This window comes from Aspergillus pseudonomiae, assembly GCF_009193645.1.
Source record: "Aspergillus pseudonomiae strain CBS 119388 unplaced genomic scaffold BDV37scaffold_26, whole genome shotgun sequence".
Lineage (NCBI taxonomy): Eukaryota > Fungi > Ascomycota > Eurotiomycetes > Eurotiales > Aspergillaceae > Aspergillus > Aspergillus pseudonomiae.
In genome coordinates, this window is record NW_022476018.1 from 231,603 (window position 1) to 245,134 (window position 13,532).

Below are 13,532 nucleotides of genomic sequence, written 5' to 3' on the forward strand. Positions count from 1 at the left end.
ATGTGTTTCAAGTTCTGCTGCTATAATGGCTACTGTCTTCTGTACTGTTCTGGCCCAAGGTAACGGCTCAATACCTACGAGATATCGCTTGATAGGAGGCTAAGACCCCAACAGGCCTTAGAAGTCAGGCACCATCACATTACGGTTACTCCATGTCACGTGATTACCTTCTAGCACACCTTACGCCCTAAATAGGACTAGCTTATTCTGAGAAGGAACCATCCCATCACGTTTATTGTTTCCTGGATGTTAGTCTCTGTGATTCTATTTTTGCTAAAGACAAATTTAGACAGAGAATAACATTTTCTTCTTCAGGGACCGGCTTTACCTAATGTCACCTCATCAAAATGGTTTTCAGCCATTACAGTCCACCACCCTTTCCTCACAAACCGAATCCAAGCCTGTCAACAGCGGAATTTGGCATCGCTACTCCACATTGTTAGCAGTCAAAATTCTGAAGTGTGTTAGACCTCGCCACGAGAATGTTCTCATGCTGACAGACAAATTATGCGTAATATATGGGCGCCATGTACAGTTGTCTGAAGCATCAGCAATGTGTTTTATATCTCGACATACGTCTATACCAGTGCCAAAAGTTTTCTGTGCGTTTACTTATTCGGGATTGACGTATATTGTGATGGAAAGGATTAAGGGGGACATGATTGGTAGTGGCTGGGCTCACCAAAATGATGAATCAAAGGCAAAGGTTCTTTCACAGTTGGCAAGAATGGTCACTGAAATGCGAGAGCTTCAGCCTCCGGATGGTATCGTGGCCGCCTCCGTTGACGGTGGGCCACTCTTTGACTGTCGTGTGCCGCGTCGTTCCTTGCACTTTGGTCCATTCAATACGATGCACGACTTCCATCGGCATTTACGAATGGGCATGGAGTTCGATCCCGGGCTTGACTCCCATATCCAGGATCTTATCAACCAACAAAGTAAAACGTGGCCTTCAGTCTTCACTCATGGGGATCTTAGCAGCCTAAATATGCTTATTCATAATGATACTATTGTTGCTATAATTGATTGGGAAACAGCGGGCTGGTACCCATCATACTGGGAGTACACATCTGCCCACCAAGCCAACCCACAAAACTCCTTTTGGGTGCATGAGATTGACAAGTTCTTACAGCCAATGCCTGAAGAGCTGGGCATGGAACGGATCCATCAAGAGCATTTCGGAGATACATGAGTAGCGTAGCCGCTCTGTGATGCGACGAGGAACGATTGGCTTGCACTCACCTTCCCGAGCCGCATTCGTCCAAGAATAGAACGAAATCAGTAGGCGCCTAATCTATTTACCCAGGTTTGAATTTGCTTTTGACAGTAACTGGCAGCATCGTTCTGTGTTGTACATATACTGCCGTATAGGATTAGGTGTCTCGTTCGCTCATGTGATACAGCTGCGTTCTACCAAGTTGGTGTAGTTGAAGTCAAGTAGGCAATAGAATGAGTGTCATTTGCTTTATTCTACAACTAATGAAGTCATGGTGGTCATTCACCTAATTAACGGCTACTCTGTAAGACTGTAGCCATGGAGAGTTGCAATGAGATTCCATGGCAATGTGACTGCGCCGCCGTGCAGTGTAACCAGATCAGTTCCGTTTCCCCTCCATCAAATCACTTATATCTTAATTCACAGTGACAGGTTCTTTGTTTTCCTTGCTTCCAAGGCTGGGAGCTTTACTGCACTTGGATATGGTCATGTGGCATGTTGCGTTTGTATATAGATAGGAAACTAGCCCTTCGTACGATCAATCGTAACCATCTCCATCTCCAGAAATACTTCCAAACAAGATCCTCAGGTATCGTCCAAATCAAAACGAAAGAATGGCTACCAGCGGTCACTACGGCCCCGACCCCAGTAATCACCCGGACCAAAAAGAACTGTCCAATATCATACGCAATCTAAAGGCCAGCCGTGACAGCGCCGCCTTTCTCCTGGGTACCGATGGCGTCCTCCGAAGCCTAACAGGGGATTACGACGTGATAGACGCGATCGGTCTTCCACCTCGACTCATCAAAGCCTTTCTCGATCGGGATGTATTTGATCAGGAAATAGAAGACATGTTTCGCGGATCGGATGGAACGAAAGTGCCCCAGGAACAGTGGTGGAAGCCAGATCCATCGTTATTACCGCCACCCCTGACGGAGGAGGAGAAAGCGCGGATTGACAAGGACAAGGAGGAGAACAAGGACATCATTGAGGAGAATATTAGGAAAATGGAAAGTGGTGAGCTGAAGCCATGTTGGGTTGTTGTTCGGTCGGATCATGATATCAGTCCTAGGTGGAGAGTGACCTCTGGCAAGCTTATATTGCTGGAATAGTTGCTCCCATCGCAATGTTTATTTTGATATCCTCTGCATTGATCCTCGTAGAGCTCTTCGAACGCTTGACAAAGAAGGAAGGAATTTGAAATACCAGCAAAAGCAGCAGGTCCCGATGCCGCTAAGAGGTGGAAATTGTAACTCTCAAGGGCTCGGCCCTCCTGAATCCTCCGGTGTATATTTACCCAACCAATTTCCTCAACAACCGAAAGCCGTCGGAAACGTCGCAGGTTCCGCAGCCTGATTTTGGCCTGAATTCAAGGCAAAATTTGTCCTTCTCGTCGTTGCTTACCTAGAGACCCTTGTACGAAATATCCAGGATGCTCAAGTTGCTTCGTTAAGGACAATTTTAAGGAGGGAACTTGTACATAGAGATAATTTAGGCATACTGTTTCCTACCATAGCGGACAAGGAGCCTTTTCAGATGAAAGAATGTACCAGGAGGAGCAAACATATGGAAACTGTTTATAAGCCAATGTCACGATGAGGTACACTATCTGTACGGGGTCTTCGTCTTTACTAAACTGTGAATGCCATCGTAGTCTCAATTGAAATTCAATGTACAGACTACGCGCGGGTAACAATCTCTGTCCGTAGGTCTTCCGGCCAACGAGCAGCATCGTGTCCATTGCTTCTTGTTCCAACGTTGAACCGAAGATCCACCTGTTTATCAGCAAAGCTGAGCACGGGACGAAGTACCTTGAAGTAACGATCGACCGCTCCAGAATACCGTGTCTCGAAGAAGTGTGGCTGGAACAACTGTGTACCGCTGTTCAGCATGAGTGACTTCATCATAAGTGGAATGGTGGCCGGCATATTATCGTTATTACGGAAGGCGAGCCGGTTGTGTCGCTGCCAGACATCCTCCCAGACAGCCGGGGGATAGACTCCCACGCTGTTCACCAGCCACTGGGAGTAGTAGTTCAGGGCCGTCTGTTCCATGTTAGCAACAGCACCTAGGACTGACGTTGCGAAGAATGGAAAGGAGTCAGTGACTTACATCCATGAAGAAAGATCCACCCTTGTCGGCCCTTTCAATCAGTGCATTGATGACTCCACAGACGCCCATAACCCCGGTGCTACAGGCTGTGTTAGAAGACTTCAGGACGAAGGGACTTGAGATAATGGAGTTTCCTACCAGTAATCCGAATTTGGGAAGACGGGTGTAACGGCTTCATCATGTCCCGTGGCGCGGCCATATTCGAGGGAGACACCACAGTTCTAATAGAATCATATTAATAAAAGTCACTGCTCACAAGGTGGATTACCATTTACCGCGTCGCTGATTTGCTGCCATCCACTTCTATGTTGCCAAGGACCATGCCAACCGTAGCAGTTCTCACGAGCATAAACCAGACCGAATGGCCGGTCCTTGACAAGCTCAAGCACAGCATCCCGGCCGAACCCAAGCTTTTCCATCACACCTGGTCGGTATCCGTCCAGTAGAACATCAGCCTCAAGAATAAGCTTGCGCAGAGTCTCCTTCCCCTCCTCTGTCTTCAGGTCAATGGAACAATTCCACTTGCCCCAGTTCAAGTCGGCATGCAGAGCATAAGCATCTACGACACCAGGACCAGTTACGCGCATCACACTCGCGCCAAGCTCGGCCAATCCCTTCGAGATACTAGGGCCAGCAATCACGCGACATAGGTCGAGGACTTTTAGACCAGCCAGAGGGCGAGCTACACCTGTACCTGGGACTGAATTCCACCATCCGGGCTTCTGGGCCTGATTGGGAGCGTGGTTAAGCTCATAGAGACCGACATGGGCGTTAGCCTTGCCATGTTCACTTGCTTTGTATTCACCAGTGGAGTAACAGATTGTTCCAGCCTGACGGTACTTTTCATTCATAAGTTCGTCTAGTTCCTCAGCGGTGAGTTTCTGCACACATTCTTGGATAACACTCATGGCATCGGCAGTGGAAGAGGCTTCACAATCAGGGTCTAGCCCCAGTGCTGTCGAGGATGGGCCAGCATTCATACTCCCTATTAGCAGTTAGCCCTAACTGGCTCCCTGGATCATTCTGTTGGGAGACTATTATTACCGTGGACGTGATAGCACCGCCTATCTTTCGTCTTGTAGATATTGGTGATGGATGAGCGGTGAGGGGTGGCTTGTCCAAGATCCCTCTCCGGACTGGGAAATATCGATAGGATACGTTGCAATGGAGATATGTTTGGGTCCGGTGAATTCCCGTTCTCGTCGACGACATCAATAAGAAGGGTTGACATTATGAACAGCGTGGCATGGTCGCTAAGATGGATTAGTTAACATCATATTAAACACCATGTGGTTGCCCTCAATTACACCACATATCCATAACTATTGAGACGGCATGCGACAGCACCAAGTACAGAAAAAAAAAAAAAAAAAAAAAAAAAAAAAAAAAAAAAAAAAAAAGAAAACACTAGGTTTTCGAAGTGCGGTACTCACGTATCAATGTCAACTTTGACCGGACCATGGTTATACTTCGCCTTTAATAAAGCGTTGACCCAAAGCGACTCGAGCCCCTTCAATACCGAAATACTTTCAGCAAAACGCCAGTTTATGGGAATGTTCGGGTTTGCATTTCCGGTGAATGTGACGTGGTCTGCGAGAGACGATGCATCGCTGGGAATGTTGGATGCGAGCAAAGGGTTCTGCAAGATCCCCTTGCGCAGAAGTTGGGCGGATTCAATAGGGACTGAGTATGTCATCGTGACTTTTGTCTGGGAGTTAGATGTGACTTTTCCATTTCTTCAGAGAGGGGTCAAGGATATATAATGCTAGGATGTCCCCGTTCCTGGGCACGCGTTATGCAGGGAGCGTATGCATAAGCACTGACCATAGCGCTGCGTAAGAGCTCCACCCGCCCTTCGAAATATTGGTTAAGTGGGTCCTTTGGGACTTGGCGCGGAGAGAAATGTGAATGATAAGATCAAAGATGACTATAGACGTAGGTAAGGAACGTGCCTCTGTGAGGCCTTGTGCCGGTCATATTCGGTCGTAGGGATCTGGTAAAGGACCTGTGATCCTACGTTAGGCGCCCACTTAGTTCAGATTACCCATCTGTCCGACGCTCAATCTTATGGGGGAGTCGCGGACAAGTGGAAAACTGTTGAATTACCCCTTATGTAAAACACTGTGCAAGGTGTATCAGCATAGGTCGGAGGTTTCTACTCTCCGTTAAGAAGAGGCTATATTAATGCGTTGCCGTTCAGGGTCAGTGAGTCCGGATCTAACTCTCATTATGTGCTGCAGCTAGTCACCACAATGACAGGAAGACGGGCGATTCGTATTGGAAATTGGTATGCTAATGTCCCTATGATACATCACTAGGCCGATAGTTGACTCCTTAGCTCTGGTGCTGGCGGCGATGGCCCCGATCAACTTTACCGTTTGGCCACTGAAGGTCCTTTGGACGCTGTGTTTGCCGATTACCTGGCTGAAGTGAATATTGCCTGGCGAGCGCTTGAGGTGAGTCTTCTTACATCGTCAGTTACCTTTGGCTAGAGCATGGCCTCTAACCCGAACGACACAAACACAGAAGGAAGAGCAACCGGATTTAGGGTATGAGAAGGGATTCCTCGCTCATCTTAACTACAGGAATGCTGCAGAGGTTATCGCCCAAAAGGGAATCAAGATCGTCCACGACGGAGGAGCCCTCAACCCCTACGGCCTATACAAAGCAACCAAGGAACTATTGGAGAGCAAAGGCCTAGGTGACATCAAGGTGGTCTGGGTTGACGGTGACAACGTTACAGCAGATGTCCAGGCTGCTCAGGAGGCTGGTAAAGCTGAACAGTTCCCTCATCTGGATATCGACGGCCAAGATCTGAGCGCACTAGAGAATCGCATTGTGTCAGCCAACGCGTACATTGGTGCTAAGGGAATCGTTGCCGCATTGAGTGCGGGTGCCCAAATAGTGATCTGTGGTCGGTGCTGCGATGCCTCTCCGGTAATCGGTCTAGCTTCCTGGTAAGTGCCCTCAGTATACGGTGGAGAGATTGCAGAACATTGACATCTATTAGGTGGCACGGATGGTCTGACATGGACTATGACAGACTCGCTGGAAGTCTGATTGCTGGACACTTGACAGAATGTGGCCCGTATACAACAGGAGGCAATTTCTGCGGCTTCAAGTCCATCCCCAATCTTGTCCGGGTGGGATATCCTATTGCAGAGATTTATGATGACGGCAGCTCCGTTATCACGATTCACCCCGGCAGCAATGGTGCTGTGACTGTGGACACCGTCAAGGCGCAATTGGTCTACGAGATCCAAGGACCAAACTACCTTAATCCTGACGTTGTCGCTCACTTAGAAGACACACGAATCGAAGAGGATGCCCCAAATAGGGTTCGTGTGACCGGCGTGAAAGGAAGCCCGCCACCCCCTACAACCAAGCTTGCGGTTTGTAGCTTTGGCGGTTACCAAGCTGAGATGGCCACGTATGCCGTTGGGCTCGACATCAAGGAGAAGGTTGAACTCCAGCGGAAACAAATCCTAGATTACCTAGACCAGTCGCGCTTCTCGACCATTGCTATCGACGCGTACGGAAGTGTGCCTGAGGATCCCAAATCGCAAAAGGAGACGACAGTCATGATTCGCCACTTCGTCCAGGCACCTACAAAGGAGGCAATTGGTCACTTCACGGAAGCATTCATGTTTTGTGCGATGCAGGGCTATGGTGGCTTTCATCCGTAAGTTTAATATCTAACGATACACATCCGAAAAGTGACAAGTGCTAAGACCAGGATGTAAAGGAACATGGACCTGCGCGTTGGCACCGAAGCCCTATATCCGGTACTTTCCAGCCCGCTTTCAACAGTCTGCTTTGAAAGTACGGGTTCATGTCGAAGGGCAACTGCCTATCGAGGTTGAGTCGGTCCCGAAAACTGAACCATTCGCTGGCCAGCCATCCTACAAACCGAAGAGCCCTGTTGATTTGCAGTCGTTCAGCCCAACCAAACGCGCCCCTCTAGGTATAGTAGACCTACACTTTGCGGTCTGTATACCATTCTGACTAACGCTCTTTTTTTCACCGAACAGGATCCATTGTTCTTGCTCGATCTGGAGATAAGGGTGGTAACGCGAATGTCGGCCTTTGGGTTCGTAATGCAGATTAATGGCCTTGGCTACGGACCTTCCTCTCTACCCAGTGCTTTCATAATCTTCTGGGCGATGATTACCGGCCGGAATACAGGGTCGAGCGTTTTGAACTCCCGCACCTGCATGCGGTACATTTTGTTACTTACGGTATCCTTCAGGAAGGTGTCAGTAGCTCGTCGATTATCGACGGGTTTGCCAAGAGCTTTGGGGAGTTTGTGCGTGTGCGACAGGTAGACATTCCTGTACGATTCTTGGAAAGGCCTTGGGTGTAGTATGATAACCCGTACAAGGACATGACTTGGTGAGATGCTTCTAGCCTTTCACTTTGTTTTCAATGCAATCCAACATGAAGAAAAGGCTGTTTCCTTCTTTGACGAGTTTGTCGAATCCGATGGTGTGTTCCGGTGTTGCTACCCATATAATAAGAGCCGAAGTGGTTGCCGACAAACTCTCGGGACTCGCACGATAGATCTGTCAAACACCGAAGACGGAGCAGACCCCGAGCGGAAGGAATTTGTACCAACCGCTGTTATAGCTCTTGCCCACCTTTTGCCGATCAATCAGATCCCGTTGTAGCTTCCGCACTGCGGAATGGTGTTTTTGACATCTTTAGAGCCCGCTCTTCGTTCCGGTCGAGATGTTGGGATTCGTTGGGCAATGTACTATCCGGCATTATATATGTTGCGCCACAGAGCTTCCCAGTGTCTTCCTAGACCTAATTCTTCGACATATATCAGCTGATTAACAGTTCCCCAAGTTTCATGCGATGTCTACTACACCAAAGATTGTCTTGGTTCCAGGGGCCTGGAGCACCCCGGCCTTTTACGGCGGACTACACTCTTGCCTCTCAGAAAGGGGATTAGAAGCCATTACTGTGCAGCACTCATCGACAGGTGCTGAACCCCCTACCAAAACTTTGGAGGACGACGTCGCCCAGCTACATGGAACACTTGAGCGCCTGTGTGACTCAGGAAATGATATTATTGTCGTTGCCCACTCCTACGGTGGGCTGGTAAGCTCTGGAGCTGTTGAGGGGCTCGAGAAGCCCACACGCCAGAGTCAAGGGAAGAGCGGGGGCGTGTTGATGATTGTATACATGGTGGCCTTTATAATACCCAAGGGTGTTAGTCTTGTCGGAGCTTCCGGGGGACAGTTGATGCCCTGGATAAAAGCAGAGGTGGGTACCTCAACTTGGAGCATACACGGTGTATCCATGGTACTAACTCCAGGACCTTTAGGGAAATTATGCTTACAACAAAATCGGCCCCGAAGGCGCCTTCCATGACCTCTCACCTTCCGAACGCGATCAGTGGACCGCAGCCCTTACGCATACCTCCTTGCCGGTCTTTCATGGTGCGGCCTCTCACGAGCCCTGGAAGGTCATCCCAACTGCATATATTCTTGGGGAAGAGGATCAAATGCTCCCAGTGGGCATTCAGGAGCATATGGTTGGGATTTTAGGAACGTCGCAGACTTATCGTCTGAAGACGTCGCATCACCCTTTCCTGAGCAGGCCCGAAGATGTTGCAGATATACTCGCCGGACTATGGTCCAAACTGTGATATGAATTCCAAGCTAGTATACAATGACTGCTTGTCCGGGCTAGCTTACAGAGCCTTGATAGATATTTGTACTTCCTCATGAGGAGGTAGCCAGTTACAATTCCTATTATGAGACTCATAAGCTGACCTAGGATATCATCCGGAAGTTCTGTTAATCAATCAATTTCGTCCATATTACGTCCATTTTACATACATAGTTCCAATTTAGATCACTTAATTACCAATCTTTACTAAATATTACTCAATCGCAGACTTCACTATCCTAGTCGCATATGTGATGGTAAAGAGTCCATATCGTGTCAATCATGCCAATGTCCAGGAACATTGCACACAACGTGTTCCGGGATAGAACGCTCCCTGCCCGGAATTGCACCGTCGTAGTGGAGCTTCCAAGCTGTTTTCTCGGTTAGTAGATGACCCTTTACCGATGTACAGATCGACTTACTCATAGGGAAAGCATAGAGGCTTGTCTCATCTGCCCGCATATATGTATAGAAGCCATGGGGTCGTTTGACCTTTTTCAACTCTCCCTGTGGTCCTGGAGCACGGCGAAGATTCTTCAATCGGCCAACCACACGCAACATGGCCGTTAGAGCAACTTTACTTGCTTCGCCACCCAAGCATGTGTGGGGACCAACACCGTAGTGGATATATGATTCCATGGGACGGTTGAGCTGCACTTCATTGGGATTTGGGAAGACATTAGGGTCGCGGTTGGCCTCGACCTGCATTGGCTGTTAGCTGTAATTGATCGACCAGCTGCGACGGGTTGAAGGATACTTACAAAGCTAACGAATACAATATCTCCTGGCTTGATCTGGACCGTTTGGCCCTGGTCTTCGACTGTTAGGTTAGTGTGAGACTTTCTATAGGAGCCGAAGGTCCCGTTCAGACGGATGGCCTCCATGACATAGCGCAGCAGCATCTCATCACTCGCGGGCGTGTCTTCTTTGGCAAGTCGTTGGATATCGGGTAGATGCTTCTTCCCATCCTCGGAGAGGTAGTAGTCGATGATTTGAGTAAACACTTGGGCTTGATTTGGCACCATCGCGACGGCCGTGGGCAAGATCTGAGACCAGGTGACCTCCGAGGCATCCAAACCGTGGTCTAGCAGTCTTCGTATCATATGCACTCCGTAATCGGAAAGCGCATTTTTATTTGTGCGGAGACCGTCTATCAGGGAGGAAATGAAACTGGCCGAGCTCACAGCTTTGACGTTCGCTTCGACGAGTGGCCCAAGTTTCTCTGCTGCTTGGCGACCGAGGTGGCGGATTTGGAATGACTTGGAGGGATCCATGTCGAAGAAGATGGCGGTAAATATGATTGACATGGCATCAAACATTTGATGTTCGGTGATGACTCCGTGTGGGTGTTCCTTGCTCTTCAGAGGAAGTGAAAAGACGTTGGAGGCGAAGTGAACATGGGCGAGATTCCCAACACTGAAGCGGAAAAGACATGGTTAGCAATGGAGATCTGGACTGAGCTTTGAGAATGAATCTGACTTACTCGCGACTCATATCAACCTGGTTGACGTTTCCCACCCTACATGATTTCTCAGACAACAGCTGCTCGGTGATTTCAAGATAGAACTCTTTGACAGCCTCATGCCACTGTGACCGATACAACGACTCCTTCATAATGCGCCGCTGATTTGAGTGGAACGGCGAGTCACCGGATAGCATAAAGTCATAGCCACCCTTCCCAAACACGTATCCGGTTGCCTCATCCCAGACCACTCGGAAATTCGAAGAATCCTCGAGAATGCGACGGACGTTCGGGTAGTCAAAGAGCATTGTACGGGGAGGGGTATACGATGGACGGTCCCAGGAGAAGTCTTCTTCTCGTCCAAGGCTCCTCATGATCTCGCGATTTTCACCTGGAATTGTCATGGGATAGTGGGCGTATATCGAGTTCTGTTTGAAGTACTGTGGGAATGCCCGCAATGCGAGTTTATAAAACACGCATCCCTGATTGATTTCCAAGTCATAGTTTGACTCAGCGTACCCCCAGTTAGTGAGGTTTCTTGAGTTATATTCCTTCTGTACGAGTGTCAGTATGTCCTTGCATGCCATATGGTATGGAAACACTCACCGTGTAGAATCGGTCACCCCTAACCAACGCCACCGCGTCAGACAGCACCGCACGGGAGACGGTGTATCCAGGAGCAATGCCAACACCAGGGATCATTGGTTCTTTAGCCTCCTCGGCAACGATCCCTGGATACAGTTCGACGTAATCTGGATGCTCATATAGATGACGTAGCTGGTCTGCTACCTCCGGGTCGGAATTGATTTCCTCGAAGCTTTGGTAGGGTTTCAGATCGAAGAACTTCCGGAACTCATTTAGTGAACCAACATTCCACCTGCGTGCCTGCTCCATGCCTAGGATCTCCACCGAGCGCAGAACTTTAGGAACATTGCGCGCTCCGAAGGAACCCGACACTTCGTCAATGGCCATAGTGAGGATGTCCACTAACTCTTCATCCTTGAACCTGCCGGAGGATTGTCGCTTCAACCCAGCGAACTCGCGCTTGGATGGGTCTTTCGGGATGTTTCCAGCCATCCTCCTCATGCCTCCCATCAGGTCCTGCACGGTGGCTTCGTGTCCAGGCTTGCCGACAATTTTCTCATATGCCTGTTCCGTCCACGCCTCATCTTTTCGACTGATTGTTGAGTGCCATCGATAGGCTAGATTGAATTCTACCGAACACTGGTTCCCCAGTGCCGTGGGAACTGTATCATGTTCCATGTGTGCACGCGGGTCCAGGGTCCAGGTGGTGTTATCGCGGTTCAGGTTCACGATAGTGCGGAGATAGTCGTACAGAGTAATGTTGATGTACAGACCGCAGGTGATAAGGCGACCCGTCTGGAAAAGGTCATTATCGTACTTTGCCCAGGCGGCCCTTGCTTCCGCTGGGTCGATGACATCTTTCGACGGCGGGGTAAATCGACCGTTCTCATTGATAGCAGCCAGCTGCTCGACTACATGGTTATGAAACCTGTTCAGCATGACAAGGATAACGCCGCAGGCCGCCGGTAGCGCATGCAGACGTGGCTCCGAAAAGCAATCCGGCTTGATCTTGCCATCTTTGAACTCGCGCATCATGTTTTGTTCTTCTTGGTTGTCACCGTAGAGGATGGAAAGATCTAGATATGACGATGTCTTGTTGAAGTTCTCGTCTGGATGTCCTGTTTGGAAAATATCTGAGGCCGGTTAATGTGTGCCTGATGCCCCAGGAATTGTTTGGACACTTACCATGGATAATCAAGGAAGCCCAAGTGAAGAAAACGCTCGAGACATTGTTCGGGTGAGGCTTGAATGTGTCTCGTGCGAATAAACTGTCAAAGATCAAGCCGGGATCCGGCAGACTAGCCGGTCTGACCTTCAATGGCTCGATCGTCCGCGCATATTCCGTATTTGCAGCGCCTAGCCAAGGCAAGCTAGGGTTATTGTAGGATCCATCAGCTGAACGGTAAGCATATTTGTCGCCGACATACCTAAAGCCTGTCAGACCCAACCGTCTCTTGGTCAAGGTGTCCCTGAGTGAATGCTTACGAGAGAGGAGGATGAGGCAGTGAGTCCCACAGTTCCCCTAGAAACATGTTCGTAAGTTTGACACGGTTTCTAGATTCCGAGGGCAACTTTGCAACAAGCTAAAGATATGAATATCAGCATCTTGCATGGTTTTGTGCATTGCACGTTGTAGCTACCTGTATGATGCGCTCCATTAGCATCGTCTTGTCGTCTACCGCCTGGCCACTGCCCTTCACAAGGCCACCGGCTTTACTTTCAATCAAATCTTTCAGGGTATATCCATCCTTGATTTCCAAGACCCGCAGATCACCCCACAGACTTCCGCCTTTTTCAGGCTCGATATAGGTTCCATCCCCCGTCTCTGTCGGTAACGGGCGACGGGCGGCCTTGACCACTTCGGTAATTTTGCCAAAGCTCTCAACCACGCCACCATGATTGCCGTTCACTGATTGCACCGATGCCTTCCTGGGGCGATCCAGAGCTGGTTGCTTCTGAGCAAGGGGCTCATAAGCCCGTTGTGAGGACTGGGACAGCTCAGGTATGCTACTGGAGGCCTCGGCGGAGCTTGGTACCCCCTTCATTGTGGCTCAGGTGGTTACAATAGCGGGTATGGAGGCTATGACAATGTGATTCATTTAGTGGAGTATATAAGAACTATGATTGTGATACTCAATTGGAAGCGATCGAAACGCTTAAGTACGAGTTCTAGGCCAACCAGCTGCCATGAGGTTAAGTTTACTAGGTGTTCGAACAATCGTGCGAATACGTCTTTGACATGCTTACTAGGTGTATATCGACGTATAGGCGGTCCACAATATCCGCCGTTCAGCCACTCTTGTCAATTGAATAGATCTCGAGAGACCGATTAGCTTTCAAGCCCTACCCTAGAAGCATCCGGAGTGGGTCCATGACATCCCGAACCACGGTAATTAAGCTGCGTCATTGACATCAATGACTTTGCCAGACACGCGAACAACGTCTTTTTTAGGTGTTGCATTGGTTGGTAAGTTTCCCATC

General features: G+C 49.1%; 6 protein-coding genes across 6 annotated transcripts; 4 read left to right on the forward strand and 2 right to left on the reverse strand.

The window, feature by feature from the left end:
- Positions 1 to 331: 331 nt before the first annotated feature.
- On the forward strand, positions 332 to 1,242 carry BDV37DRAFT_293427 (kinase-like domain-containing protein; the record flags this gene model as incomplete). Its single annotated transcript, XM_032089414.1, has 1 exon — positions 332 to 1,242. One exon carries the CDS (start codon positions 332 to 334, stop codon positions 1,190 to 1,192), a length of 861 nt encoding a protein of 286 aa, XP_031942354.1. The 3' UTR covers positions 1,193 to 1,242.
- Positions 1,243 to 1,830: 588 nt separating this feature from the next.
- On the forward strand, positions 1,831 to 2,328 carry BDV37DRAFT_282271 (uncharacterized protein; the record flags this gene model as incomplete). Its single annotated transcript, XM_032087001.1, has 1 exon — positions 1,831 to 2,328. The coding sequence occupies one exon, from the start codon at positions 1,831 to 1,833 to the stop codon at positions 2,326 to 2,328; it is 498 nt and encodes a 165-aa protein (XP_031942355.1).
- A 567-nt stretch (positions 2,329 to 2,895) lies between these two features.
- On the reverse strand, positions 2,896 to 5,024 carry BDV37DRAFT_282272 (CoA-transferase family III domain-containing protein; the record flags this gene model as incomplete). Its single annotated transcript, XM_032087002.1, has 6 exons — positions 2,896 to 3,261; positions 3,329 to 3,407; positions 3,467 to 3,549; positions 3,604 to 4,313; positions 4,373 to 4,581; positions 4,762 to 5,024. The coding sequence occupies 6 exons, from the start codon at positions 5,022 to 5,024 to the stop codon at positions 2,896 to 2,898; spliced, it is 1,710 nt and encodes a 569-aa protein (XP_031942356.1).
- Positions 5,025 to 5,580: 556 nt separating this feature from the next.
- On the forward strand, positions 5,581 to 7,691 carry BDV37DRAFT_282273 (acyclic terpene utilization AtuA family protein; the record flags this gene model as incomplete). Its single annotated transcript, XM_032087003.1, has 7 exons — positions 5,581 to 5,615; positions 5,667 to 5,784; positions 5,855 to 6,285; positions 6,339 to 7,010; positions 7,060 to 7,292; positions 7,360 to 7,418; positions 7,470 to 7,691. The coding sequence occupies 7 exons, from the start codon at positions 5,581 to 5,583 to the stop codon at positions 7,689 to 7,691; spliced, it is 1,770 nt and encodes a 589-aa protein (XP_031942357.1).
- Positions 7,692 to 8,011: 320 nt separating this feature from the next.
- On the forward strand, positions 8,012 to 8,998 carry BDV37DRAFT_246264 (alpha/beta hydrolase). Its single transcript, XM_032081741.1, has 2 exons — positions 8,012 to 8,596; positions 8,658 to 8,998. The coding sequence occupies exons 1-2, from the start codon at positions 8,186 to 8,188 to the stop codon at positions 8,979 to 8,981; spliced, it is 735 nt and encodes a 244-aa protein (XP_031942358.1). The 5' UTR covers positions 8,012 to 8,185; the 3' UTR covers positions 8,982 to 8,998.
- A 282-nt stretch (positions 8,999 to 9,280) lies between these two features.
- Positions 9,281 to 13,096, reverse strand: BDV37DRAFT_293432 (peroxidase/cytochrome P450 family protein; the record flags this gene model as incomplete). The annotated part of the gene is made up of 8 exons (XM_032089415.1): positions 9,281 to 9,375; positions 9,427 to 9,706; positions 9,766 to 10,420; positions 10,488 to 11,020; positions 11,073 to 12,184; positions 12,237 to 12,478; positions 12,537 to 12,634; positions 12,692 to 13,096. The coding sequence occupies 8 exons, from the start codon at positions 13,094 to 13,096 to the stop codon at positions 9,281 to 9,283; spliced, it is 3,420 nt and encodes a 1,139-aa protein (XP_031942359.1).
- Positions 13,097 to 13,532: the final 436 nt, after the last annotated feature.

What these genes read in the sequence shown, in the direction of transcription:
- BDV37DRAFT_246264 (XM_032081741.1), top strand. Translation starts at nt 8,186, where the DNA reads ATGTCTACTACACCAAAGATTGTCTTGGTTCCAGGGGCCTGGAGCACC. An exon ending in TGCCCTGGATAAAAGCAGAG is followed by an intron (nt 8,597 to 8,657) that starts GTGGGTACCTCA and finishes CAGGACCTTTAG; the next exon opens with GGAAATTATGCTTACAACAA.